The 26,766-nt window shown below is 33.7% G+C and overlaps 1 protein-coding gene across 1 annotated transcript in view; it reads left to right on the plus strand.

The window, feature by feature from the left end:
* Nucleotides 1-26,766, plus strand: part of NCAM2 (neural cell adhesion molecule 2) — a 227,056-nt gene that overhangs the window by 82,864 nt on the left and 117,426 nt on the right. The window contains exon 9 of the mRNA XM_007449094.1: nucleotides 5,998-6,148. Coding sequence (XP_007449156.1) covers nucleotides 5,998-6,148 — 151 coding nt within the window. The remainder of the gene's footprint in view (nucleotides 1-5,997; nucleotides 6,149-26,766) is intronic.

A 26,766-nucleotide genomic window follows, 5' to 3' on the forward strand; every position in this document is an offset into this window, starting at 1 on the left:
CTTGTCTGTCTCTCCAGCCACTTCACGTCTTACGTCTCTCCACCTTATATTGGATATGCCAGCTCTAGGGAGCTTCTTTCAACTCTTTGAACATGTCATTTTCCCCTCTAGTCCAGGCCTATGTAGTTCCCATTTCCTTCCTAACTTTCCTCCTGTTTGCTGGGTCAGGGCTGACTTCATGGATATGTGACCTGTACAGTTGCACAGAGCCCAACACTCAGAAGGGACCTGCATTGGGTTTAAAGTGCTGCTATGGTTGTCTTAAAATTCATAGTAACTTTTGAACAAAAGACCTCACATTTCAGTTTTCAGTGGGCCCTGCAAATTACACAGCCAATCTGGTGCCTTACTTATCCCTCAGGACCGTGTTTAGGCAGAAATATCTGCAAGTAATTGTTCCTCACCTCTGTAGACTGTACTAGGTGTTCTTCCTTAATTTCATCTATGTCAGATGAAATTTATGATTTTCCTCTAAGCCTTTTAACCTTTGAGACTAAAGACTTTACCTTTCTTATCCATCCTTCTGTCCTCAGAACCCAGCATAGTGCTGGTCACATAGCTATGGTACAGTTTGTAACCAGCCACATAGTTACGGCCCAGGTAGTGAGCCATATGGCAAAAGTAATTCAGAATATGAACTCGAGGGCCAGACAGCCTGGGCATCCCACTGTTACCACTTATAAGCTGTGTGGGACCTGGGCAAGTTATCTAATGTTTCTGTGCCTCATTTTGCTCATCTTTAAAATGGGGATGATATTAGTCCCAATTTCATAGCACTATTATGAGGATCATAGCAGTATTATGAACTAATAAATGTAAAATATTTAGTATGTATCTAACTATCACCTATTTTATGTGTTAGCAGTTATTCATTCCTATATTCAATTCCTATTTATTGAATAAATTACTGACTGTATGTGCAAAGAGAAGAAAAGGGCCCTAGAACCAGTGAAGAAACTACAAAAGTTAAGAAATTTTATTGGACATATTACTCTTTGTTTCATCAATTTGCATTGCTAGGAGGAATGGTAATTGTACAAAAGTTTATTTCATGACATCAAAATAGGAGTACACTTAGGAAGGTGGGATCAAGCCCAGAGGAAAAAGACATTAAAAATAAGAATAAATATATAAATCTTATAAGAGCAAGACAATATTTCTGCTTAAATTTCTTTGCAGAAATTAGTGAATGTAATGAAACTTTATCATGATTTTGAGAAGTCAGTTTGGGTAAATTAATGCCAATAATGTTTGGAAAGAGTCTGTTTTCTTTTTTTATACATTTAGCAGTTATGCCTTGCTGCTACCTCTATGTATTTGAAGCTGTTTAATTTGCATTCAATAGAGATTTAATGCCATTGCAAATAATGCAAACATAATATATAATAAAAAGAATCGCTCCCCCAAAACTGCATAGCATACAATGAGAAAAAAATAACATTTAGTCAAAGGGTACAAATTTTTTGTGTGTCTGCATGTGTCTTGGGTCCTGCATGTGTTCTCTATCAGCCTGCCCAATGTCAGGAGAGCCCATGTTCTCACAGTCTCTTCTCTGCACCTACTGGGTTCTCTCAGTTCTCTCATATGCCCAGAATTCTCTCTACAGCACTGCACCTCTTTCACCATTTCCAGATCCCAATCCACACTTCGGTTTAACAAGGAACATACCTCTGACTCTAACCCACTCCTCCATTAACACCCCAAAAATGAAACTGTGGTGTTCCTGCATGATATTTTTGAGTTTATTTGTATTATATCTTAGAAGTAATATCTGTCTTCTTGGTTAAACTTAAATTCCATGAGGAGCGGAAATTATTCTATTTTGCTCAGCTTATATCCCCAGCGCCTGGATGCTTATTGTGAAACAATTGCACATATACAGAAAAAGATGTTGAGTAACTAAGTGACATGATCCACAATTTTCTCAAAAGACCAAAGGGTCAATGACTCTAAAAAGGTTCAAAGACAAGAGTGTGAGGAAGAAGAAAGAAAGGAATACTGTCCAACTCAGATGTGTTGTGCACTACAATTGGATCCCAAATTTGGCAGTAAATGTCTAGTCAGGTAAAGCCACAAAATAAACAGGACATGTTATATAAATTCAAATGCCCAACAATTAAAATTTACAACAAAATATTTATGTTTGAACTAAACTGAAGATAGTAGTTATCACATAGATATTTGATTAAGGGATTATTGAAAGGACAATAAACTTTATAAATAATCATTTTATCAAAATATTGAAATACTATTCAAGCAGTTCTTAAGCTGACCTTCCAGAAAGGCAAAAGATATAATATCAAGTTAAATTTCAGAGAGTCCTTCTGTAAAGGACTGGAATAATAATGTACAGTCAGACACTTTCTAATCATGTTAATGCAGTGATAGAAACTGAAAATACTAGATGGAGAACTAATACGCCCATTAACCTGTCTCAATCAAATATCAGATGTCTTAAATGAATCTTCAGTAGGTAGTGAATCAAAGCCAAGATATAATGAATTTTCTTTCAGATATGTGTAATGCCTTTTTGTAGCACAAAGAGAAAGATGTCCTTTGGAATGTCAGAAATGAGAAGAAATGACTTTGGTTTTCTAGTCAATGCATATTGTGCATTATTACAAAGCCAATGCCAACTCTGAAAATGACTTACAATTTCTCAATGAATCACACACATTCCAGAAGAAATTCTATTCTTCCGGAATTTCTATTAATCTTAGATGTATTATTAAAAACTTTTAAATAAAACCATTTTTACTAATAGCATGCTAACTTTACACACACGGATAGTTTTCCACAAGTCAAAAACCGTATCATAATAACAAAAGTACCTGTTGATTTTTAAGGTGGGTAAATTTACTTTTTAATGTGCAAAAGAACGGTATTTTCCCTAATGAAAGAAGGAACAATTTGCTTCGCATCATTATTAATGTATCTTGTCACATTCTAATTAAGGTATTAAATGTCACATTTTTAATCCATAGTAAAGTATAGCTGAAGGATTACATTTCCTTTATTCAATTATATGTACATTTCACTATATCTTAATTTGCTTTATAAAAATTTTAGAATGTAATGATTCTGTCCTAGGTACTAGTCCAGGTGACTTTCACACAAAGTACCATAAAAATATTCTTGCATTTGTACAACTATAATATCAAACTGCAGGATAAAATCTGAAGTTCCAGTAAAACTAGAAAAAGCAATGTGTCCCAAGAAAAGCACAGGGACATTATATATGTATGTATAGTAGTCAACCAGGGATTATTTTGAATATAAATTGATATCTGGCCAAGAAATTGAAAGAATGATGGTAGAATACTGCCGTGTAAATATGGAAGAGATAAAGGGGGAAAGATTTGAGAAAGATGTGTGAAGCCTGCTTAGAAAGCACAGGACATTCATGACAATACAAATAATTCACATTAAATGGAATCCAAATTAACAGTATCCAAATTGTAAACTGTGCTTAAACAGAAAGGTAATACCATACGGAAGTCTGTAAACATCAGGCTAATGGATTGGGGTTTTATTTGGGATGCAATACAATGTTATTTGTAATTATAGAGTATGAGGTCCAGGGATGTGGAATCTTCATAAAGTTGTTATGAGAAATAAAAGTTTGCTTTAAAAAAAAAAAAAGACTTATTCTTAGTTACACAAGAAATAATTTCTGCAGCTGGAATGATTTTTTGCTAAAAGAAACATAGGAAATAACATAATGTTGAAGGCTTTTGCAGAGTCAGGGAGTCTTTTTTGGTCACATTCAGCCTGAATGTGATTGTTCTCTCTGAAATCCAGAGACACCTGTCAATATCCTTCCAACTTAGCAGCACAACTAAAACTGTAAATGGAGAGGCAGAGAGCAGATAGGTCTATGGAAACACAGTTGCTGAAAACTGGAAATCATAATGTCAAGCAAGATGACAAACTGAGATTTATCATTATTCAGAATATAAATAGATGAATAAATGTTCAGCAACTGATCCAAGACTGAGGACATGGTATAGCATGGGGCATGGGAAAGAATTAGTATCATTCATGGAAAGACAACAGGGAGAGGGCAGGTGATGCTGGGTAAGGCGTGATGTATTCATCTGCACATGCTAGTTTGGGATATATATCAAATGGACTTGCCCTGCATGTGATATATCTAGTTATGTAGCTCCAGGGAAAGAAGGATCCTGGGTGGAGAAAGAGTGACTAGAGATCATCATTGTAGATGTGGGCAGGGATAAGAGTGCCTAAGTGGATTGTATTGACTGAAAAGACACTAGAGTCCAGGACAGAATACAGAGGCCCCGAGGAAGAGAGGAGGCTGTAACCAAAGCCAAACCCAAGGAAACTACAACCAAAACTGGGAGAAAAATCAGGATCATGTAGGTGTCTTGAAAGCCAAGGGAAGTCAGCATACAAGAAAGGAAGGATATAGTTCAATAGAATTTAATGATGAACAGAGCTGCAGTGAGATAAGGACCAAAGAATACCTATTTAGTTATGGAACAGCAGTTAGTTACCTTGTATAACAATTGGCCATTTTGCTTTTGGGTTTATTCATTCTGATTTTTAACTTCTGTGGATTCTTACATTTTGTTTTCTTTCAATTAAGTAAATGAGTTTGGCAACTGAACATCTTAAAAATTGGCAGAAGAGAATGCCCTTCTGCTTGAAAACTTCACCTTACTATTTCTTTAGCAATACTTGGGAGTTGGGGAACATATTTTTGACATAGAAATCTTGATCTAAGTTGCATAATACATCCCTAATATGCTTTTGTTTATTTCTTTGTTTTTGAAGACCATTTTCCAGATAGTGAATTATGAGTGAGTGATAGGATTGTATAATGATTGCATTCCTATATAAAATTAAAAAGAAAAAAAGTAACATATTGTGCCCCAATCAACATGTTTGAAAAAGAGTTTTAAGATAGTCTTTTAATATTAATAAAGGAAAATAGTTAAACATCATTTTAATAATGCAAAGTTCACACATGTATTGAAATTTGTTCAAATCTGTCATAAAGAAAATTAAACAACCATTATACTGTTTATAATAACATACATATTTCAATTGAATGTATGATATACAATATTGTGTTGAACATTAAAACCTCGAATATTAAAAAGAATCAATTCAATAATGGTAGAGCAGATGTTTCCAATGAGTTATAACGTGCTAAAAGTTCACTATATTTCTTGATAGTACAGAGTAAAATTCAATGAATAAACTATTCTTGTTTTAAATATGTGTGCTATAAAGGTATTTGATTTAAGAAAATTCTATAATTATGTTGCACACAATAATCCTTATTTGAAATATAATCTATACATTATTGGATTATAAGCAGTTCCTTGATTTGAGTCATATTTGTGGAGTTAAGTGATTAATAATTTCTATATTGTTTCCAATGACTTCCTAAGAATGCTGTGTTTTTAATAGTGTATCTATGATGCATATGGTACCAATTATGCTTATGAGCAATGCTGTTGCATTCATTCAGAAATGAAAACTATAAATTCCTCTTAAAGTCTTTAATTGTCATACATCTTGATACATTCTTCTTATGTAGTGAAATAGAAAACTAAAATACAGCAGAAATATCATTTTCACTGGTAGGTTTTAGCCAGAATTGAATAGGCATTATTGTCATTTTGCTATGTTTGTAAAGAACACAATTGAAAGACAACAAAATCCTTCCGAGAAGAACATACTAGCTTTATAAAAAGCAAAAAGCATAATAAATAAAAGAGGTTGATAAAACTTATGTTTAAGTTTTTACTACTTACAAGTCAGTGTCCCTGTAAGCAAGTGGGCTGGTAAAATGGATTAGCTAAAAATAGTAAAGTATAAATAAACACTGCTTTTTTGAAATAAAAAATGAATACAGGTAAGAGTTTATTTTCATTTATTGTGTCTATGATAAATGCAATATGTTTCATCATCATTTTACACAACATACACATAAAATCTTTATTTTTCCTGAATCAATGTAAACAGAGCCCAGACGGACGTATCGAAGTCAGAGGGCAGCACAGAAGCTCATCACTGCATATTAAAGATGTGAAGTTGTCAGATTCAGGGAGATATGACTGTGAAGCTGCAAGTAGAATCGGAGGGCACCAGAAAAGCATGTACCTTGATATTCAATGTAAGTTATTTTCATTTTGTATGTTTATTAAAACAACTTTTCTGCTTTGAAAAACATGTATTTTCATGGGAAAATCAAAATACAGTAGTTCATTTTGTAGTATTTAATGGATAACTTTAGAAGGAATGCAGCCAAAGTCAGTTATTAGAGACATCTAGTGGCGGTTATGGGGGATTTCACAGTGCTGTATGTTTAATGGTCTTAATGTTGCTTATCCTGAAAATTGTGGCCTTTTATTACACAGCGTTTAACCCAAAACACAATGTAAACTGAATTATATTAGTTATCAGTAATTGATCAACATCACCTTAGATTTTTATCTGTTTATTCCTAATATTAATGGTCCTGTGTTTCACATATGTAGTGAGAATTTCATTTCTCATTTCAAGTTGTTTTGTTGAATTATTTTACATCCTCATAAGTTATTGTATAGTATTTAAAATACAGTACTTAGGATACTCTATTTTTCAAGGGCTGATTGCTAACAAACTATAAGTTGTTTTTTGATCACAGATGCACTCCTCTGCTGTTAAAGTCTTGCATACTGGTTTATTCAGCTTTTTCTGGAATTTCTCTCTAAGTAGCATTTTAACTGCATGCCACAAATAGTGATATGTTGTCTTTCTCTTGGCTTTCAGTTAAAAATATTTTCTACATTGCTTTGTGATTTCATCACTGGTCAATAGTTATTTATGAAGATATGTTTAGCTTCCAGATATTTATTGTTTTCATAGATATTTTGCTGTTACTTATTTCTAATTTAATACAGTTGTGCTTAGAAAATACACTCTATATGATTTTGATGTTTTCATATTTATTGAGGTTTATTTTATGTCCCAGCATATGATCTACCTAGTGAATACATAATGTGTACTTGAAAAAACATATATATTCTGCAGATATTGTGCTCTATAAATATACATTAGATCAAGGTGGGTGTTAGTGTTCTTTAATCTTCTGTGTCTTTACTGAATTTGTTTTGTTCTATTAGAGTGATGGGTGTTAAAATCCTCCACCATGATTGTGAACTTTTTTCTCTCTCTTAAATCCTGTTTATTTTTGCATCATATATTTTGAGGCTCAGTGACACAGTACACATTTATAGTTATCTTCTCTTAGTTTCCTAATGTCGCTATAACTAATGACCAAGAATTTTATTGCTGTAAACAACACAATATATTATTTTAAGCTCTTGAGGTCAGAGGTTGGAAAGGATTCTCACTGGGATAAAATCAAGTGTCTGTAGCGTTGTGTTTCTTTATGGAAGCCCTACAGGAGATTCCCTTTTCTTGTCTTTTCCATTTCTAGAATCTGCCCACCTTCCTTGGCTTGCAGTCTCCTTCCAACTTCAAAGCCAGCTTTGGCAGATTGAGTCTTTCTCGCATCGTATCACTTTGACTCTGCTTCCTTCCTCACATCTTCTCTATATTTGACTTCCCTGCAATTACATTGGACCCACATTGGGTAATCCAGGATACTTCTCTCAACTCAACATCCTTTACTTAATCACAGCTGCAAAGTTCTTTTTTCCCATGTGAAGTAACATGCTCAAAAGGTCTGGAGATTATGATATGAATATCACTGAGGGATCGTTATTCTCTCTCCCATTCTCTCCATATGTCTTCCTCATGAATTATTCATTTTCTGCACTAATCTCTGACTCGACGTACTTTAATGTTCAATAGCTGTTCATGTTCTCTCAGAGTTAATTATCTGACACTTTACATTAAGTGTAGAAACCTGACAACCGTATAGGTGCCTTTACAAGTGCTCCACACTGATCTTTTTTTTAATTATTAATATCATATGTATTATATCTGCATTCATATTAATTGAGAATCTCACCAGAAATTATGATGATTTTTGTTTTAAGAGTTTAGATATATTAAGGAACTGAAGAGGAAAAAAAATGTTATTTACTCATCTCTTTACCATTTCCTTTTACTCTTCCTCCATCCTTAAAGATTCAGATTTTCCTCTGATATTATTGTCCTCCAGTCTGAAGAAATTTATTCCCCATTTATTGTAGAGCATATTTGTTAGGGATAGAGTCTATTTTTTTTTTTTTTTCATCTGAAAATGTTCTCTCTGTCATTCCTGATGATTTTTTTTTTTCCCCTGGAAAGAATTCTGGGTTGTCATTTCTTTAAAGATATGGCTCCCCTGTCTTCTAGCCCCCTTGGTTTCTGATGATAAATCCGTGGTAATTTTAATTGTTTATCCCTTGTATGCCATGTGTCTTTTTTAATTTTTAATTTTTTTTTAATTTATTTATTTTTGGCTGCGTTGGGTCTTCGTTGCTGCGCACGGGCTTTCTCTAGCTGCGGCGAGCAGGGGCCACTCTTCGTTGTGGTGCGCAGGCTTCTCGTTGTGGCTTCTCTTATTGCAGAGCATGGGCTCTAGGCGCACGAGCTTCAGTAGTTGTGGCCCGTGGGCTCAGTAGTTGTGGCTCGTGGGCTCTAGAGCACAGGCTCAGCAGATGTGGTGCATGGGTTTAGCTGCTCCGTGGCATGTGGGATCTTCCCGGACCAGGGTTCGAACCTATGTCCCCTGCACTGCCAGATGGATTCCTAACCACTGCACTTCCAGGGAAGCCCATGTGTCATTTTTCTAAAGCTGCTTTCAAGTTATTGTATTCATCTTTGTTATTCATAGCTTTGACTAGGATATGCCCAGGTATGGTTTTCTCTGGGTTTATCCTGTTTGAGGTATACTGAATTTCTTGAATCTGTAAATTTATATTTGTCAATATATTTGGCAGTTTTTTATCATATGTCTTCAAACATCTGTTCTGTCCTAATCTCTTTTTCATCTCTAGGACTTTACTTACACACATTAGACTTTTTGGCTCAAAGATCTCTGAGACACTGTTCAGTTTTATATATCTTTTTTCTCATTGTTCTTCAGATTAAATGATTTCTGTTGTTTGCTTTTCAAGTTGACTGATTCTTTACTGCATCATCTCTTTTCTGCTACTGAGTCCATCCAGTGATGTTTTTGTTTTATTTAAGATATTAATTTTTTAGCTCTAAATTTCTAATTTTGTTCTGTTTTATATTTTTTGTTTCTCTGCTGAGATTTCTTATATATTCATTAATTCTATATGTGTTTTTTCTTTACCTCATGTAACATAGTTAAATTAGCTGCTCTAAAATCTCTATCTGGTAGATTCAACATCTGAATCATCTTGGGATGTGCATATGTTAATTGTCTTTTCCCTTTAGAATTGGTCATATTCTCCTGGTTTGTTGAATGTTGAGAAATATTGCATTGTGTCCTGGACACTGTAAATATTATGTTGTGCAGACTCTGGGTCTTGACAACCATATGGGAAAAATGTATTTTTAAGTAGATAATCACCTCTAAGTTCTGTGTTGCCTCCTGTAATCAGGGATTCACATCTCACAGTTGATTTCTTAATGCCTTTGCTATACGTTTTTGTATCTGCTCTATGCATGCCAAGCTCAGACTTTAGGCTGAGATTTCTGTGGTTTTATTTACAGAATTATGGCATCTCCTTCTCTGACTCCTGTCTGGGATTACCCCCACAGTATTCAACCTGTATTGGCTTCTTTCCAGCATACCCTCTATATTTCTGGATGTGTTTTAGGTCCAGAATCACTTCAACTCTCCTTATCTAGTACCTGCCCTCTAGACAAAGCAATGAGGGTGAAAAAAAAAAGAAACTAGTTTTCATTCCCCTCCACAATCCCCGATTTTGTTTACTTTCCAGAAGCCTTAGGGGAGTGTTGTTGTTGTTGTTGTTGTTGTTTTGCTTGATTTATGCTATTTCTAGTCCTTCTAATTATTACCAGTAGGGAAGTTGGGCTATCACAGGCTTGTCCTGTCATTTTGGAAACAGAAAGTTATATATATTCTGTTTTTAAGAAAACTTTGTCATAAGAATTTTTGGTTTCCCTAGTTCCTGGAAACAAGAGTATGAATGTCTTAGTTTCAGTTTTCAGCAATTTCTAATTTATTTCCTCCCTTCATTTTCTTCTCAAATTTTATGTTTATTTTTCATAATCATACATCCTTAAAGAAACCATTACCCTGATCAAAAGATTGTTCAATTGCAAAGTACTGAAAAGTAAGAAGTTAAGCTTCTTTTTTCTCCTGCTGTATATCAATCTTCTGTGTAGTCAATTTTATTTAATTTGACATTTTTATCTATACCCACACTTAATCTACCTAGAAAGTATAGTAAGTTCTACATATGTGAATCATTTCAAATTTTAAATTGAGAGATAGGGGATTTCCCTAGAGGTCTAGTGGTTAGGATTCCCCATGGCCTGGGTTCAATCCTGGTCAGGGAACTGAGATTCTGCAAGCCCTGCAATGTGGCAAAATAAATAAATAAATAAATAAATAAATAAATAAATAAATAGAGAGATAGGATGGCTTTAGCTGAGTTTTAGAGTTTAGAGGTTCAGAATTTTAATAGTATCCTTTACCTATAAAGGGAATAATTCTGATATAGGCTGAATTTCATGTAAAGCAAAGAAAAATGTTTTATATTTTAAGATTAATAAACACACTATCAAACTTTATTCGTGCATTCTATTGACATGTTTCCCTTTTTTTTTTCAATCTTTAAATGAAAGGAGTTTTTCTTGTGGATTTAACCTATACATGAATCCTATATTTAAGCTATGGCCTCTTGTTTTCTCCCCATGATTAATCTCTTTTAAATATCTGTTACAAATTACTTGAAAACCTCTGACAGTCTAGCTTCCTCTTTGATTAACCCATACTCCTACAGTATTGCTTCATATGCCTTACTCAAGATGCTCTATTTTTCACAATCAAATTTACTGATGAATTCCAGAACGCTGGAAGCCCAGCTCACTTTTCAAACTTTATGCTACATTTAGCAAGATATGTTTGCCCATATATGTGCCCAACCTCTACTCTATTGTAGGTAATGAGATTATTACCTTCTAGGTACTTACGATAATTTATTAAAACTGAATCATGTAAAAAATGCTTAAAGTGGATGAATATTATGATGAAAATTTATTTATGTTATATAAAAATTCTAGTAAAAGATAAATTTATCCTTAAGTAGAAAATAAAATAATTATTCATCTTAATATCATTAATAGCTAAAATTAAGATTTTATTCATGTGGTAGGAACAGAGTAAATGCCATTATGTTATCTTTTGTCTATAGTTATTATTATTTTTGAGTATGGAATTAAATAATCGTTTGGAACATGTGACCATGGTTGTAATTTAAAATTTAGCCTGTTCTTTCACTTGTAAGTAACTTCCTTGTTAGTGTCATTGTATTATGAAGGTTGGAACACTTTTTTATGCCTGCAGTGCTACTATTTGTAAAATATCTTATTATCTTCTCATATGAAGATTAGTAGAAATTTTGGTTGGATAGGGCAGCATAACAACCATGATAAATACTTAGGTTATCAAATAAGTTTATTTCTTGGTAATTAAAGCCTGTGTTGTTATAAAATAGGATATTTTATTTAGCGACAAATTTATAGTAGTAATAATTTAATGCAATGGCATGTAATACCATGAAAAGTTATTGGTGTAAATAAATATTTGTATGTTAGAAATGGTAAGAATGTTTTTATTTTCCATCTTTGATTCAAAACAGTACAGAAATTATGAGGATTACAAAGAAATTGTACAATGTCACAAAACATTTACCATTCTTTACTATGTGATTCAAGAAACTACAGTGTAATATTGTTAAGAATGAGTGGAAAAAAACTGAGCCATTTATAATTTGATACCAACCACATTTATTATTATACCACTAAATTTAAGGTGCTTAGGAGATTATCCCTTTTTTTGTTGTTCAAAACGTCTTTTGTGTTTCAGTTTAAGCAGGCTCCTTGGCATCCTGCCAGTTCATTTTCAACATTCCAAAGGCATTACCCTTTCTAAGAAGCATGAGTTGAACTAAAGTTCCAATTTATAAAACAAAGGAGATAACAAGCATGTGATATGTAGTTGAATGCAATAAGCTCCGATTACATTGTACATTTGATGGCAATTAGAATCAAGTTTTGTGAGTAGGTACTCATTACTTATTACCTATTAATTAGACTTAATTTTTTTATGTGATTAATTTAAGAGTTACATGGTAAAAATGCCTGTTAAGAAATATTGAATTTTTCATTTGCATTTTTTTCTCATTGAGCCCTCTGCACCTGCTTTTATTTCTTGTTAGAGATAATAGAAATATTCAAATGAATTTTCTCCTGTATAAAAGTTGTTAGCAATATCAGAAACCTCTTAAGGATATAGAGATATTAATTAACCTTATAACACATATTCATGTTACTTCTAGACTTAACATGTATTCCATATAATTAATAAAACTTTGTTTTATTGCACAATTATTTCCTCAAGTTTTGCAGTCTTTCAAAATAACATTCTAGTAGCTTGCTCTGCTACATGTACAGGATGAAGTAGAGGGGGATATTTGAAATACCACATTCTTCATGTGTACAGATACTATAACTTACTCTAGGTTTTTTGGTTTTTTTTTTTCGTTACGCGGGCCTCTCACTGCTGTGGTCTTTCCTGTTGCGGAGCACAGGCTCCAGATGCACAGGCTCAGCGGCCATGGCTCATGGGCCCAGCCACTCCGCGGCATGTGGGATCTTCCCGGACCAGGGCCCGAACCTGTGTCCCCTGCATTGGCAGGCGGACTCTCAACCACTGTGCCACCAGGGAAGCCCAACTTATTCTAGTTTTATCACATTTTGTCTGTCCCTGACAGATATAATCTGATTCAGATTAAATTTTGTGAAAATGTACTTCAGAGATTATGATGATGAAAAGTTGTTAAGGAATTTTAGGAAATATCTAACCCTTGAGAGGATAAATCTTAGAAATGAACCAATATCAGACAAACAAATGAAATAGTCATTGTATTTAACTACTGGATTTATCACTACCTCTTGGCACCTGCTTAACCTAATTGTCCCAAAATATCAGTCTCTACATCCAATTTGCCACAGCTTTCTGCCCTTCCTCTGGAATGAAGACCTTTCGCAGTGATCTCAGTTCCCACTAGTACAGTGAATGTCCTAGCTTGGGCAGCTGTAACTAAATATCTTAGACTGGGAGGTTTTCACAGAACCATTTATTTCTCACGGTTCTGGAGGCTGGAAGGCCAGGATCAGGATGCCAGAATTGTCAGGTCCCTAGTGAGCACTCTTTTGCTGGTATGTCTTCACATGGCCTTTCCTTGGTGCATGCTCTCAGGAGATACACCTCCTCTCTCTTCCTTTCACTAAGGGCATTAATCCCATGATGAGGATTTTACTCTCATGACTTCATCTAAAATTAATTACTTCCAAAGGCCCCACCTCCAATTACCATCACATTGAGAATTAGGGATCAATGTATCAATTTGGAGGAGATACAAAAATTCATTCATAGGAATGAGCTTTCTGTATTGGACAGAGAAGACCACCTCACAGATGGAACTAATGCAGAACTTCACAGGGTGAGGCTGCACATTGCAATCACATCATATCAAGCCTTTACTGACATCACTGAGTCGTGTCTTTTTTTTTTTGCAGTACGCGGGCCTCTCACTGTTGTGGCCTCTCCCATTGCGGAGCACAGGCTCCGAATGTGCAGGCTCAACAGCCATGGCTCACGGGCCCAGCTGCTCTGTGGCATGTGGGATCTTCCCGGACCGGGGCACGAACCCGTGTCCCCTGCATCGGCAGGTGGACTCTCAACCACTGCACCACCAGGGAAGCCCAGTTATGTCTTATTGAAGATCCTGAAAACTGTGCTAAGACCTTGTGACAGACTGCTTACAGCCTGTCTTAGTCTGCTTGGGCTGCTATAATAAAATACCATAGACTGGGTAACTTATAAAAAACAAATTAATTTCTCACAGTTCTGGAAACTGGAAGTCTGAGATCAGGGAACCAGCATATTTGGGTTCTGATGAGGACCTTTTCCAGTTACAGGCTGCTGTCTTCTACTTCTATCCTCATATGATGGAGAGTAGAGCAGAGGAAAAAGCTCTCTCCTGATTCCTAAGGGCACTGATCCCATTCATGGTAGCTCCTCCCTATGACCTCATCTAATCCTGATCCCCTCTCCAAAGCCACAACTCCTAATACCATCACACTGCAACATATGAATTTTGTGGAGGCACAAACATTCAGTCCATAACAGGGCTCTCCCACCTTCCTCCCCCTCCTTAGGATGTGGTGCCAGTAGGTTTACCTTGCTGGACTTATTACCTGAACCATAGTCCAGAATATCATGACCATCAAAAGTTAAGGTACTTAATTCTTGAAAAACACCAGTCCAACAACTTGAATCCAATCAGCCAGAACTCTGTGGCCATAAATCCTTAAATCCTCTAAATTTCATTATCTAATTTCAGTGGAGCAAAGGCAAGGACAGCTTTTCTTCATACTGTCCATGGATTGTTGATACCTATCCATGGACTTAAGCCAGCTCACAGTTTGTGATGATGTAAAGTAGTTTTTTATATATTGGGCTTTACTAAAATATTGTTTAAATGTCATAGTATTACGAGCTATTCTTAGATTATAATGAATCTGCTGCATCAAATCATAGGACATTGGTCAACTCATTTAAATTACCCAAGCTTTAGTGTCCTGATGTGTAAAGAGGAAAAGATGGGTCTAAACTTATTAATTTATGAATTTAAGCATACTAAAGTTAGGATCCTAATTATATTTTTTTCATTCAACAGTATTTATCAGGCATGTATTACACACCAAGCACTTTTTCAGTTGAGTATGTAGAATTATAATAAAGCAAACAAAAACATTTGACTTTATGAGCCTTACATTCTAGCAAGGAAAATCAATGATAAAAAAGACAAAATAGGGACTTCCCTGGTGGTGCAATGGTTAAGAATCCACCTGCCAATTCAGGGGACACGGGTTCGAGCCCTGGTCTGGGAAGATCCCACATGCCACAGAGCAACTAAGCCTGTGTGCCACAACTACTGAGCCTGCACTCTAGAGCCCGCGAACCACAACTACTGAAGCCCAGGCGCCACAACTACTGAAGCCCACGTGCCTACAGCCTGTGCTCCGCAACAAGAGAAGCAACTGCAATGAGAAGCACGGGCACTGTAACAAAGAGTAGCCCCTGCTCTCTGCAACTAGAAAAAGCCCGCATGCAGCAAAAAAGACCCAACACAGTCAAAAATAAATAAAATAAATAAATTTATATTAAGAAAAACAGACAAAATAGCAACATATATAAGAATCAGTAAAAATGGCTAAGGAGAAAAAAAATAAAGCAGTGCAGTGAGATACATCATCAGCTAATGTCACAATAAATATACATAATAAACATTCTAAAACTCAGTGACATACAGTAGTAATCTCATACTCAACTGGAACTGGCTGACCCAGGTGGTTCTTGAATAGGGAGCTCTGCTTCAAGCAGCAATGCTTAACTCCATGTTATGGGTCCAGTAACACTTGAAACCAGACTGAAGAGGCAGCAACTGTATGGAAGAAGCTACACCATGGTGATGGCAGAAGCACAAGAGGATAACTCAATAATGAAAGGATATTTCAAGCGTTTGCTCGTTTCACATTCAAAAAGTTGCATGGTTAAGCCTAACATCAATCCAGCAGGGAAATGCACTCCTTTTCTACTGGGAGGGATTTTGGAGAGAATATTCACTGAATAAAATAATCCATATCTGAAGTTCATGCCTATGAGTGAAATTTCAGATAGTTAATTTTAAAATAATATTTTGGTTGTAAAAATAGGTATATTTACACATTTCTCTATATTGCTTTAGACTTGCTTGTATAGTCATCACATATGGAATAAGAAAAACCAACATACTTTTCAAGAAGTTGTTTTAAAGACATTAAAGATGTAAATGACACTTTTGTATCTTCATTTAAGAAGCTTCATAATAATTAACTTGATTTCATAATATTTATTGTATAACACTAGAAATAGTGTATTAATAGTGCTTTTCAAAGATTCAAAATATTTGAAAGATATAAAATATTGCAATATATCTAGGAAGCTGGAATCTACTTATATGGAACAGCTTAGAAAGTATAAGACAACGTATAATTTAATGCACCTATAATTAAATATGTGTCATAGAGATTATACAACTGAGCAGTTGTATAAAAGCAGTTCTTTTATACAATAAAGAAAAAAAATCCTCTTAGAAATGTAAAATTTTCCACAGTATCTTAAAGAAGTGGAACCTGAAAATCACATAATATTGATTCAGTATCTGTGCAATTCTAAAACCTATATGGCTCATTTGACTTACTCTGTTTATTCAGATATATCCCTTTATTTCATATTTATATGGTCATCTGGAGTAAAATGTCCTCTCTCCTTTAGTATTGATGACAAGATAAACTGTTTCTGTCCCGGTGATGAAGATGAAGCCTTGATAAGAGCAATTAACCTCTTTAAACAATTATTTTTATCACTATTAGTATCTCACAATGCTTCATAAGCAGTAGAATTTCAAATAGTTCTTGTTAGATACAAATAATTCAATGACAATCCTGTTTGTTTAGGAAATTTTGATTTTTCTTGGACCTCCTAAAAAAGTCTTTTAAGGTAATAAGAGCAATTACCAATGCAGTCAGTTCAATACCATAAAAGGTAGCTTATTTTTGATACTTTTATATTTTTCTGTGATTTTCTCAGACTTCATAATATGACTAATTTTTGTTTCCAGTACTCTTGAGTCATCAGTGCTAAAACAATAGATTTAAACATTTTTCTTGCCCTGAGCAATATTCCTCAATATGATTGCTTATTTTATTTATTTAAAAAAGATCTTTATATTAGGTCTTTACTCAAAAATAAGAATTAGATGTGTAAAAATTCCAACTCATATCCTAATAAACCAAGATAAAAATTTCATTTGAATATATGCACCTTTATTTTGAAATTTTATTTAAAATATTTTGATTTCACACAACTAGATGTTCTTTCCCAGAATGAGTAAAAAATTTTCCACTATAATGTAATGTCCACAGTGACAAAACTAATCTTTTCTAACATCTCTCTTTATTCTGAAGAAAAAAGAAACACATATTTGTGATTTTTCGGAAGCTCTTGGGGAAATCCCAAAGATGTTTCTGCATGTAATAGATATTCTAAAATGTCTACTTTGTTTTTTTTTTTTTTTCTAAATTTAGAGTTCTACTTTGGGAAAGCAAAATCAAAGTCACTTTCACAGATTTGTTCACTTGGTGAATTAAAATTGTAGGTGACTGAGAGACTATGTGGTTACCTATTTAATTAAACTGTCAATTTTTTTTAAATAAACATAAAAGGTTAAGAAAATGCTTCCTTGCTTAATTTTTGTTATCTATGGTGTTTTTCATTCAGACTATGGTTTACAATGGGTTCTTGCTTCTATATACTTTTAATTTAATTTAACTGATTTCTAAATCTAATTTAATTTAACTGATTTTTAAAACTATCAATTATTTGTAATATAAATGTTGTACATAATAGTATAGGACCAGCTGCTTTATATTTATTGGCAGTATATTCATCGTGGGGAAACCAATAAAAAAGAAAAGAGTACACATTTTTTAGCTCAAAAAAAAAAATACTGTTAAAAGGAGAAACTCATATCAATAAACGGCTATTTTAGGAGAGGCTGTACATTTTTTGGTTTTATTTTCTATGACTCAATGCTCTGAAAATGTATCACATATGATTCGTTTCTAATCATAACTTGAATTGCTTTATTTATTCCATCTGGCAAAAATCATTTTGCTCGATTATGTAAAAAAATAAATTTTGATGATAGTTTATCACCCCTTTAAGTAAAATAGTGTTCTAATTAAGTATGCATTAAAGATATAAAATGTTTGTCAACATAAACAATAGTTAAGCAGAAAGAAGTTGAGATCTAAGTCCTATTAAATAATACTGTGGTTGTTTGAAAGTTAAAAATATGTGCCAATTTGTTACCAATTTTCAATTAAGAGACTTAAAAGGATGTAGAAAAGGTTTATATAATTCCTTACTTTTCAGTCTTTCAGTTAAAATTCCTTACTTTTCAGTCTTTCAGTTAAAAGGGATAAATTTAAACGTTAAATGGTGATAATAATAATAATAATGTGATCTCATTGTGATTAAATTTGCTAATTATATAACATGCTTAAAATAATAACAGTCATAAGCACCATATTAGCTGTTATCATCATTATTTCCAGTCTTGTTTTTATTAGGATGATGATGATGTTGATGATGATGATGATGATGATGATGATGATGAAGACAATAATACTGAGTTTTTCTTGCTTGTTTTCTATTGTTGTGACCTAGTCATTCCATTATGCATAAAATAAGCAACATTCTAGAATGCACAATCAAGGACTTTAAGATACAATAGTGGAAGTGTTTTTATTTGCTTTTGATTTTTTTTAAGTCATCAGGGTTTGATAGACTTGAGTTGTTTAAGAAATGAATATTTGTGGAAGTATTTTTTTGTGTGTGTGTGTGGTACGCGGGCCTCTCACTGTTGTGGCCCCTCCTGTTGCGGAGCACAGACTCGCAGGCTCAGCGGCCATGGCTCACGGGCCCAGCTGCTCCGCGGCGTGTGGGATCTTCCCGGACCGGGCAAGAACCCGCGTCCCCTGCATCGGCAGGCAGACTCTCAACCACTACGACACCAGGGAAGCCCTGTGGAATCATTTTTACCTCATATAAAATTAACAACCTAGACATGAAATTAAATCACTAGATAAACAATTTACATTTTACTTGATAGTTTTCTTTTCAATTTTAATGATGGTGACCAACTTTAAATTTGTTTGACATTAATAAGCACAAATTACATAAGTTACAGAATGTGCTACTGCTAAATCAGATTCTGAAGAAACTAATATTATTGTTATTTGTAAAATGACTTTAACACTGTATATCTGTAGACCAATCATCCTTCTTTTGATAATTCAGAAATTTTTATGAAAGAGATTCACTTAAGCTTTGTATCCTAAATTTAACACATGAAATTGTGCATAATAATAATAATAATAATATAATCTTTAAAATACTGTAGGCTTTTCTGGAGATTTCAATTATATAAAGCAACAATAGGGAACAGAATAGCCGTAAGTAGTACAATACTTTTATTAGTATTTGTATGTATGCTTTATGGAGGAAAGAGATTAGGAGAGAAAAGAAGAAAGATTAGGAGAGAAAAGAGAAAAGAACAGTAATAGTAGAAGGAGGAATAATTCACCTTACTTATGATCAAACTTTTCTTATGATCAGTAGAAAAGTTAAAACAGTAATTTAATACTTAAATCACTAACAACAAATTAAAGAGAATCTCAGCATATGCTAAGAAGTCACATATAGGTATATCATCTTAATATAAATGACACTTATGACTCCAGAGTTATAAAGTATGCTGAGATTTATGCATAACTTGGCTGTTTAAATTTAGTACAGAAAATGCACGCCCAGTGCTATGGTTAGATGGCAGTAAGCACACATCTAATTTAGTATTCTGTGTAACCATTAGAATTCCCATGACACATGGACTGAACCCAGTTAATTGCCATAGCTGATTCTGCATATGAGTAAACATACAGTAGAACTGAATCTATGAAATTATTAATTGAATTATCCTCTAAATGTGCCAAAGGATATATTAGTTTTTATTCCCTTGGTAGTTTCCTTCTGCATAAATCAAATGAGAAAATTCAATGACTGAAAAAAGTGTAAAAAAAAGTGTTAAGGTATTTTAGACATTTAAAAGAAAAGAACATGTACAGTTAATTCTTAGCTAATTTAAAGGGCTGGCTTCTTCACAAAATAGGCAATAAGAGTCTGTGAAAAGCAAGGTATTACTATAGATTAACACAGGATTGAAGTACTAAGTTCTGTGACATTAGGGGAGTCAAGCAAACATTGGCACACTTTTCTTCCTCTGTTAAATGGAGTGATAGTATCTAGAATACATACTTGTCCTGGGTTTTCATTCATTGAGTTAAATATTATTTACTGAGTATCTACTGAGTGTCAAATATAAATTCAGGTGCTGTACAGACTGTGAGAAAAGCAACATCATCTTTACTCTCATGGAACTTATGTTTTAATTAGGGGGATGGAACACACACAACCACATTAAGATGAAATATACAAAAAAGTGATTAGACGGGGTACAAAGGGCTGAAAGCAGGAAAGAGTCAGGGATGGTTAGGGTTTAAGGAACAAAGTTAATCTGGATCTGGATGGAGACAAGGTCACAGAAGTAGGCATAGGCCAGCTAGTGTCGAACTTTATAAACCATCATAAATGTTTTTGATTTAAGAGGTGTGAAAAGAATCTTTCGGAAAGGTTTAAGCATTATCTTAAAATAGAAACTAGTAGGCCAGTAAGCCAGTAAGGATGGGGGTTTCTAAAATTGACCAGGTAATGAATATGGCTTTGACCAGATATATAATAGCATGGAGAGAAGCAAATGGTATCTTTATATACTGTGATTTTTGGTGAGGAATGAATGTCAAAACTTTTAAAATCGAATATTCTATTACAAAATAAAAGTATTGTTGCCAGTATTTGTTGTTCTTAAACTTTAATATTAAAGAAAAAATTGAAAATTTTATACCATGAAGTATGACTACAAGAAAGGACAGTGTTTTCACTGAAGTCTGTAAATTTTCTGGAGCGCATGCAAAACAGATTTGCTGTAATCCCAATACTGTTTTACAAGGACCATACATATTTATGTTAACAATATGATTTTAAAAGACTTAAATTTATTTTTCATTGATTGTAAAGCTTACCCTAATAATACTTTTCAATTTTATTCACAAAATGGATAGTACTGTAGATAGTGAGGCTGTAAAGTGAGCTGCCTGATTTAATTAATTATGAACCTGTAAAAATTCAAGTAAAAGATTTTTATATTTCAGTTCCCACAGTTTGTGTTGTGTTTTGTGATCATCTCCAGCCTTCTCACGCGCCGGCAGAATTCAGGAATCCAGCTAGCACTCAGCAAGAGCTAAAACAGGTCACAGGTACCAACCACGCTGTGTTTTCAGGAAAAAAAAAAAAAAAAAGAAAAAAAGAGTTCAGAGCCCCAGAGGAAATGACAAGAGAAGGTGAAAAGATTGTATTAAGCAAGTAATCAAGTCAGCAAATCCTGTATAGTGACAGGAATGCAGTGATGACTGCTGTCAGCTCTAAGTCTCAGTAATAAGGAGAGAAAGAGAAACAGAGAGAGAGAGGAAAGGAAAGGAAAGGAAAAAGGAAAGGAAAGGAAAGGAAAGGAAAGGAAAGGAAAGGAAAGGAATAAAATAAGATAGGGCATTTATCAAAACAGGAGTAACTCGGCATCAAGTCTGAAGGCAGTCTTAAAAGTTTCTTTAACGTCTCCTGATATGCCTGGAATATGAGTTTCCTGGTTCCAACTTTGAGGAAGTGACAGATTCAGATCCTGGCAAGCTTTGCTGTTTCTTCTTAGGCTGGCAACTTTAAATGAGAGATTTAGTCAAGGTCATGGGTAGAAGTATGTTGAAATGCTCTAGTCTATACAGCTACCATTTAATTAAATCTAAATAATGTCTCCTTAGATCTTTCCTTTGTGATAATAGTGAAGAGAACATAGTTCCTTGATTTTTAAAGTCTGTGTTCACTTTACATCCAATTTTACAAAATCTCCGTCTTACAATCTATGCAGTAATATGTACATTTTTATTAATCATATAACCATTAAGTAGAAGATATGGAAGCCTAAAAATAATCTACTTTCCAATATTTTCACCACCTAGGACCTCTTGTATTATTTTCTCTTGTGAATTCTCTGGTTGTAAAGATATTAACTTATTAAAATGATATTTAGTAAAGTGGGATTATTCTTCATTTTCATTATATATTCATGAATACCTATATATATTCAATATATTCAATACCTATATATAAATTCATATGAGTACATGTACCAGAGACTAAAAAACATGAAACAATTAGCATTACCCAAGAGATTTATATAATTCTAGCCAAAAGCAAATGTCACCTTTTATATGGTTCACTGCCAAAGATAATATTTACCAATATGTGGTAAATATAATATTGGTAAATATTATAACTCTCTCTACATTTTTAAAATTTGTGCCAGACTCATGTTTTCTATGTTTGTAGATTCTTAGAGATTAAGGAAACCAGTTCAACTCAATAATTCTATAATAAAAAAAAAAAGAAAGAAAAGAAAACCTAAAGTCCAAATTAATAAGCAGAAAACAAAGGTAACTTCATTGCTATCTGGCAGAGGTAGAACTTAAATTCAATGGCAGGCCTGAAGCTATATCTAATACAGTATTTTACTTATAAACAGCAACTGCAAAATTCTCTTTTCCAGTGTAGTTCATCCACTATTGTGTGTGTGCGTGTCCAGATTCTGATTGTAAGACTTGTGACAATCCATGGGAAGCACTTAGCACTGTGTTCAACACATTTCATGTGCTCACAAATGTTAGAGGTTAAAATTCATCCTCTTTTGGGAAGATTTCCCTGTGCCTCCTCTGCACATCCTAATTAGGGCCAATGCTAATGCCTTTTGAGACAGGAACCTTATGCATTCCACTTCAATTGTGCTATGCGTTGCCTTGCGGTATAGTTATTTATTTTTGCATCTGCCTGATCCACTAGAAAGGATTCCCTGTTGGCCTGAATTCCCCACATTTAAACAGTGCTTAGTATAAAATAGACACACAATAATAATTTTGGATAATTAGTGCAGTGGCTGCCCTTCCCAGAGGTTCACATTCAGAATCTTTAAGAGGAAGCCTTAGGCATCTGATTCTTTCCCCCTATAAACTCGAAATACGATGTTGAGGAAAAGCCAGCGTGACGAAACCTTTATAGCTAAACAATTATAACCAGCATTTGCTAAGGGCTTAGTGTCAGTAGACACAAACTTTGATATTATTTTGATTAGAAATGTGTAATCAGTTCAGTCATTAATATTTAGAAAATTTTTACTATTTTGTTTTGCAAGGCACCTTACGATAGCAGTGTTTGAAATGGATGATGGAATAAATGGAAAAATAAACAGTTAAAATATCAAACCAAATACAACCAAGACATAAACAAAATGCAAATTACTCTCAATATCCTATAGAGAATACTTAAATTTTAAACCAGTTATTGTAAGAGTAAGGTATGTAGAAAAAACAGAATTGCATCACCCTTTTCATGGTAACATGGATCTAATTTAGAAATTCAAATAAAAATAAGACCATTGTTTAAGGGATCGAGTACAATATATGATACCACTATACTGTCAGAATTAAAGATGAGTTTTGCTTTCTTGAAAACATAAGAAAAAATATAATACTGTTTTTTTTTCTCTCTCAAGCATATTACTTCATGTGCAGTGACTTAAATTTTTAAAACATGAAAATTAAGGCATTTACAATTTAATTCTGAATAATTAATGTCGCCCAAAAAATAAAACAGGTAACTCAAAATTCCCCTGAAATAATGCATATTTGTGTTCACTGTAGAATGAATTCATATATATATATATGAATATACGAATATACATATATATTCATTTACATATGAAAGAATCAGAATTTCACTGCTGAGAAAGGTGCAGAATGAGAAACATGCTAGTATTTATGTTTGACATTTTTAGAATATGGAAGATATTTTTGCAGCTATGTCTAGCATTTTCTGCTATATCCTATGTATGGTATTTTTATTAACAAAACCCCCTTAGTCTTCATTATAGTCTAGAGCATTCTTTTAATAGGGGCAGTATATACTCAAGTAAAATACATGTGAAATATAATTTAACAAAATATCTATAAACTGTAACTATCAGGTTCAGATATGAAGACACCATACTCAAATTGGCGATTGCCCAGCACATGTTGGAATTAACAATGATGGAAACAATGTAATATATTTTCACATCTTAATGTTTCAACAGTGATTTGGAAACAGATAATAACCTAATTTATTAATCAATATCCTAATAAGTTGAATATTGAGCTCTACTTGGGAAATTCCTGTGAATTTTCTTGATGTAAAAATTATATAGTAAATTCATTTTTAAATAAAAAATATAATTGTGTTTTAAAAGGCAATTATATTTTAAGATATTAGTTAATATGCCCACTTGGGGATGAAATTTATTTTTTATTGAGATGTCAGATGATAGCTTCCATTTACTTTAGGCAATTTTTTTTTTTTTTTAGTGCAAGAATTTACTTGTCATGATCAAGAGCAAAAGTACTATGAGTTAGCATATTCATAATTTCTTAATCACAAGAAAGCTAGACAGCACTATTTTAAAATTACCTTTGAAATACAAATCTTGTATATAAGCAGTAACCAAATTAACTTTATATACTACATTATATTTCTTATTAATTCAAAATAGATGGTATATTAAAGTTACCAAACTGGAATCTAGGGGATTGTCTTTGATTTTCTGATATGGCAACAATGTGTTATCTCTCTGTTCACAATCTTAAACTTATAGTTTATTATTTCAGTTTTTTGTGTCTTGTTGCTGAGATTGATGTAAACATACCTGTGAATTATCTCAAGTTACCTTCAGTTATAAAATAAATAATCTTGAGAGAACATATATAATAGAGTAAAACTCCAAGATGGTGAGGGAAGCTTCTCTTTCATGTTCAATGTTTGATTCCCAATACCGAGAAGAGAACATAGGATGAAATCAGGAAATATTTGTAAAATGTAAATTATACAACTAGGTGAAAATATTTTATTGTCTTGTCCTGGTTCTTCTTTTCCTCCTCCTTTCTTCCCATCCTCCCTCCCTTTCCCTCTTTCTCTTTCTCCTACTCTAGTTTTAGATTATAGTTTTTCATATGTAAGATTAATTTTCCTGAGTTTTTATCTAAACACTGGTTATTTAATATGTTGCCAAAATATGGTTCTAGCCATAAAATCCAGGGTGAGGAAAATGACTGGCATTCCCCAGAATATATTTCTTTTTATATCTTAGCTTCTTGTACATCAGCATGGAAATTGGAAAACTGATGATTTTAATTATCTCACATTCTTGGCATCACCTGGACATAAGTGGGTGTACTAATGTGCCGTGTTTTCACTAAAATCACTCTAATCTGCATTACATTTTTACTTTATTGCTTAAATATAGTATACAGGACATAATAAAATGCTTCCTTGGTTACTTGGGATAATCACTTCAAACATTAATTCCAATGTTGAGTAACATTGTTAATGATCTATAGAAACTATTCCCTGAGAATATATTTATACTTAGTAATATAATAACTGGCATAGCAGTATGATTTCATGAAATGAATATAAAGAGCCAGACTGTGATCTTGGCTCTGCCACAGCCTTCCCAAGTATCCCAGAACAAAGTTTCTCGTATGTAAAATAAAGATTCCCATGTTCCTTTCCAGATATTAGATCTTATGAGATCTGTCCAGTTCTGCAGAACTTATAATGACCGTGGGCACAAGTGCTGCAAGTTTAGCTTGGTTCACATTTAGATACTGTAAATACAAAGATCTCTTCTTCTTGCAATGAGAACTTGGTGAATTCACTCAGTTGGGTATAAATCTCCCATCTTTCCTGTCTGAAAGTCTGGCTGGGTTTTTTTATTGTGTGTGTGATACATTAAAAAAATAATTCTGGGGCTTCCCTGGTGGCGCAGTGGTTGAGAGTCCGCCTGCCGATGCAGGGGACACGGGTTCGTGCCCCGGTCTGGGAGGATCCCACATGCCACGGAGCAGCTGGGCCCGTGAGCCATGGCCGCTGAGCCTGCGCGTAGCACTTCACATGTACAAAATTACAGAAAACAACTCAATGATTCTAATTACGGTCACATTTGCTTCAGATCTGTCTTTGTCATTTCCTCTTAAAGAGAGGGAAGCAAGTATTTTTGTTTGTTTTTAATTACCTTTCTTGGGAGTACCCTTTCTTTTGTCAAAGAGAAATTATTCTGACACTTGTTAAAAATGGTAAGCAAAACTTTATTCAAAACTGTTGCAGTAGGGGTCAAGACTGCTGCAATGGAGCAGAAAGATTAAACACAACTCTGAGTACAAGGACAAGTAGGGATTTATAGCCAATGAGCAGAATGACAAGAGTCAATGGATGGAAAATTACTAACAGAAACTTGATTAAATTTCAAGGATAATGTTATTCTTACTAAATTGGCCTAATAGGATTCTTGCTAAAAGCAGGCCATGGACATAGACAGTAAGGAGCTTGAATGGCATATTTGGATTTTGTTACTTTTCAAGTTTCTCTTATTTTTCTTCTCAACTCTGCTCAGATAAAAAATTTGTTCTTCCAATAAAGTTATTTATACTCATTATAATTTGTAAAATATTTTAATTTGGAAGTTAATATGATTGAGGGGACATACAGTTCCTTAAGAGATGTTTCCATAACTTTATAGTTCATGTAGTCAGGAATTAATTTTCCCAATGCATAGAATACAGGGCACAAAACCTAGACAAAGAATGCAAAGAATGCAACTTCAAGGGGAAACTTTGTCTATGCCTATCTTCCTATCTGCATATATATGTATCATCAATTCTGGTCTTTGCACAGTTCTACTCATGGCATATTCCTCTTCCTTCCTCTAGGCTTTT

Source organism: Lipotes vexillifer, unplaced genomic scaffold (genome assembly GCF_000442215.2).
Source record: "Lipotes vexillifer unplaced genomic scaffold, Lipotes_vexillifer_v1.1 scaffold1400, whole genome shotgun sequence".
In the NCBI taxonomy this organism is placed as follows: Eukaryota; Metazoa; Chordata; class Mammalia; order Artiodactyla; family Lipotidae; genus Lipotes; species Lipotes vexillifer.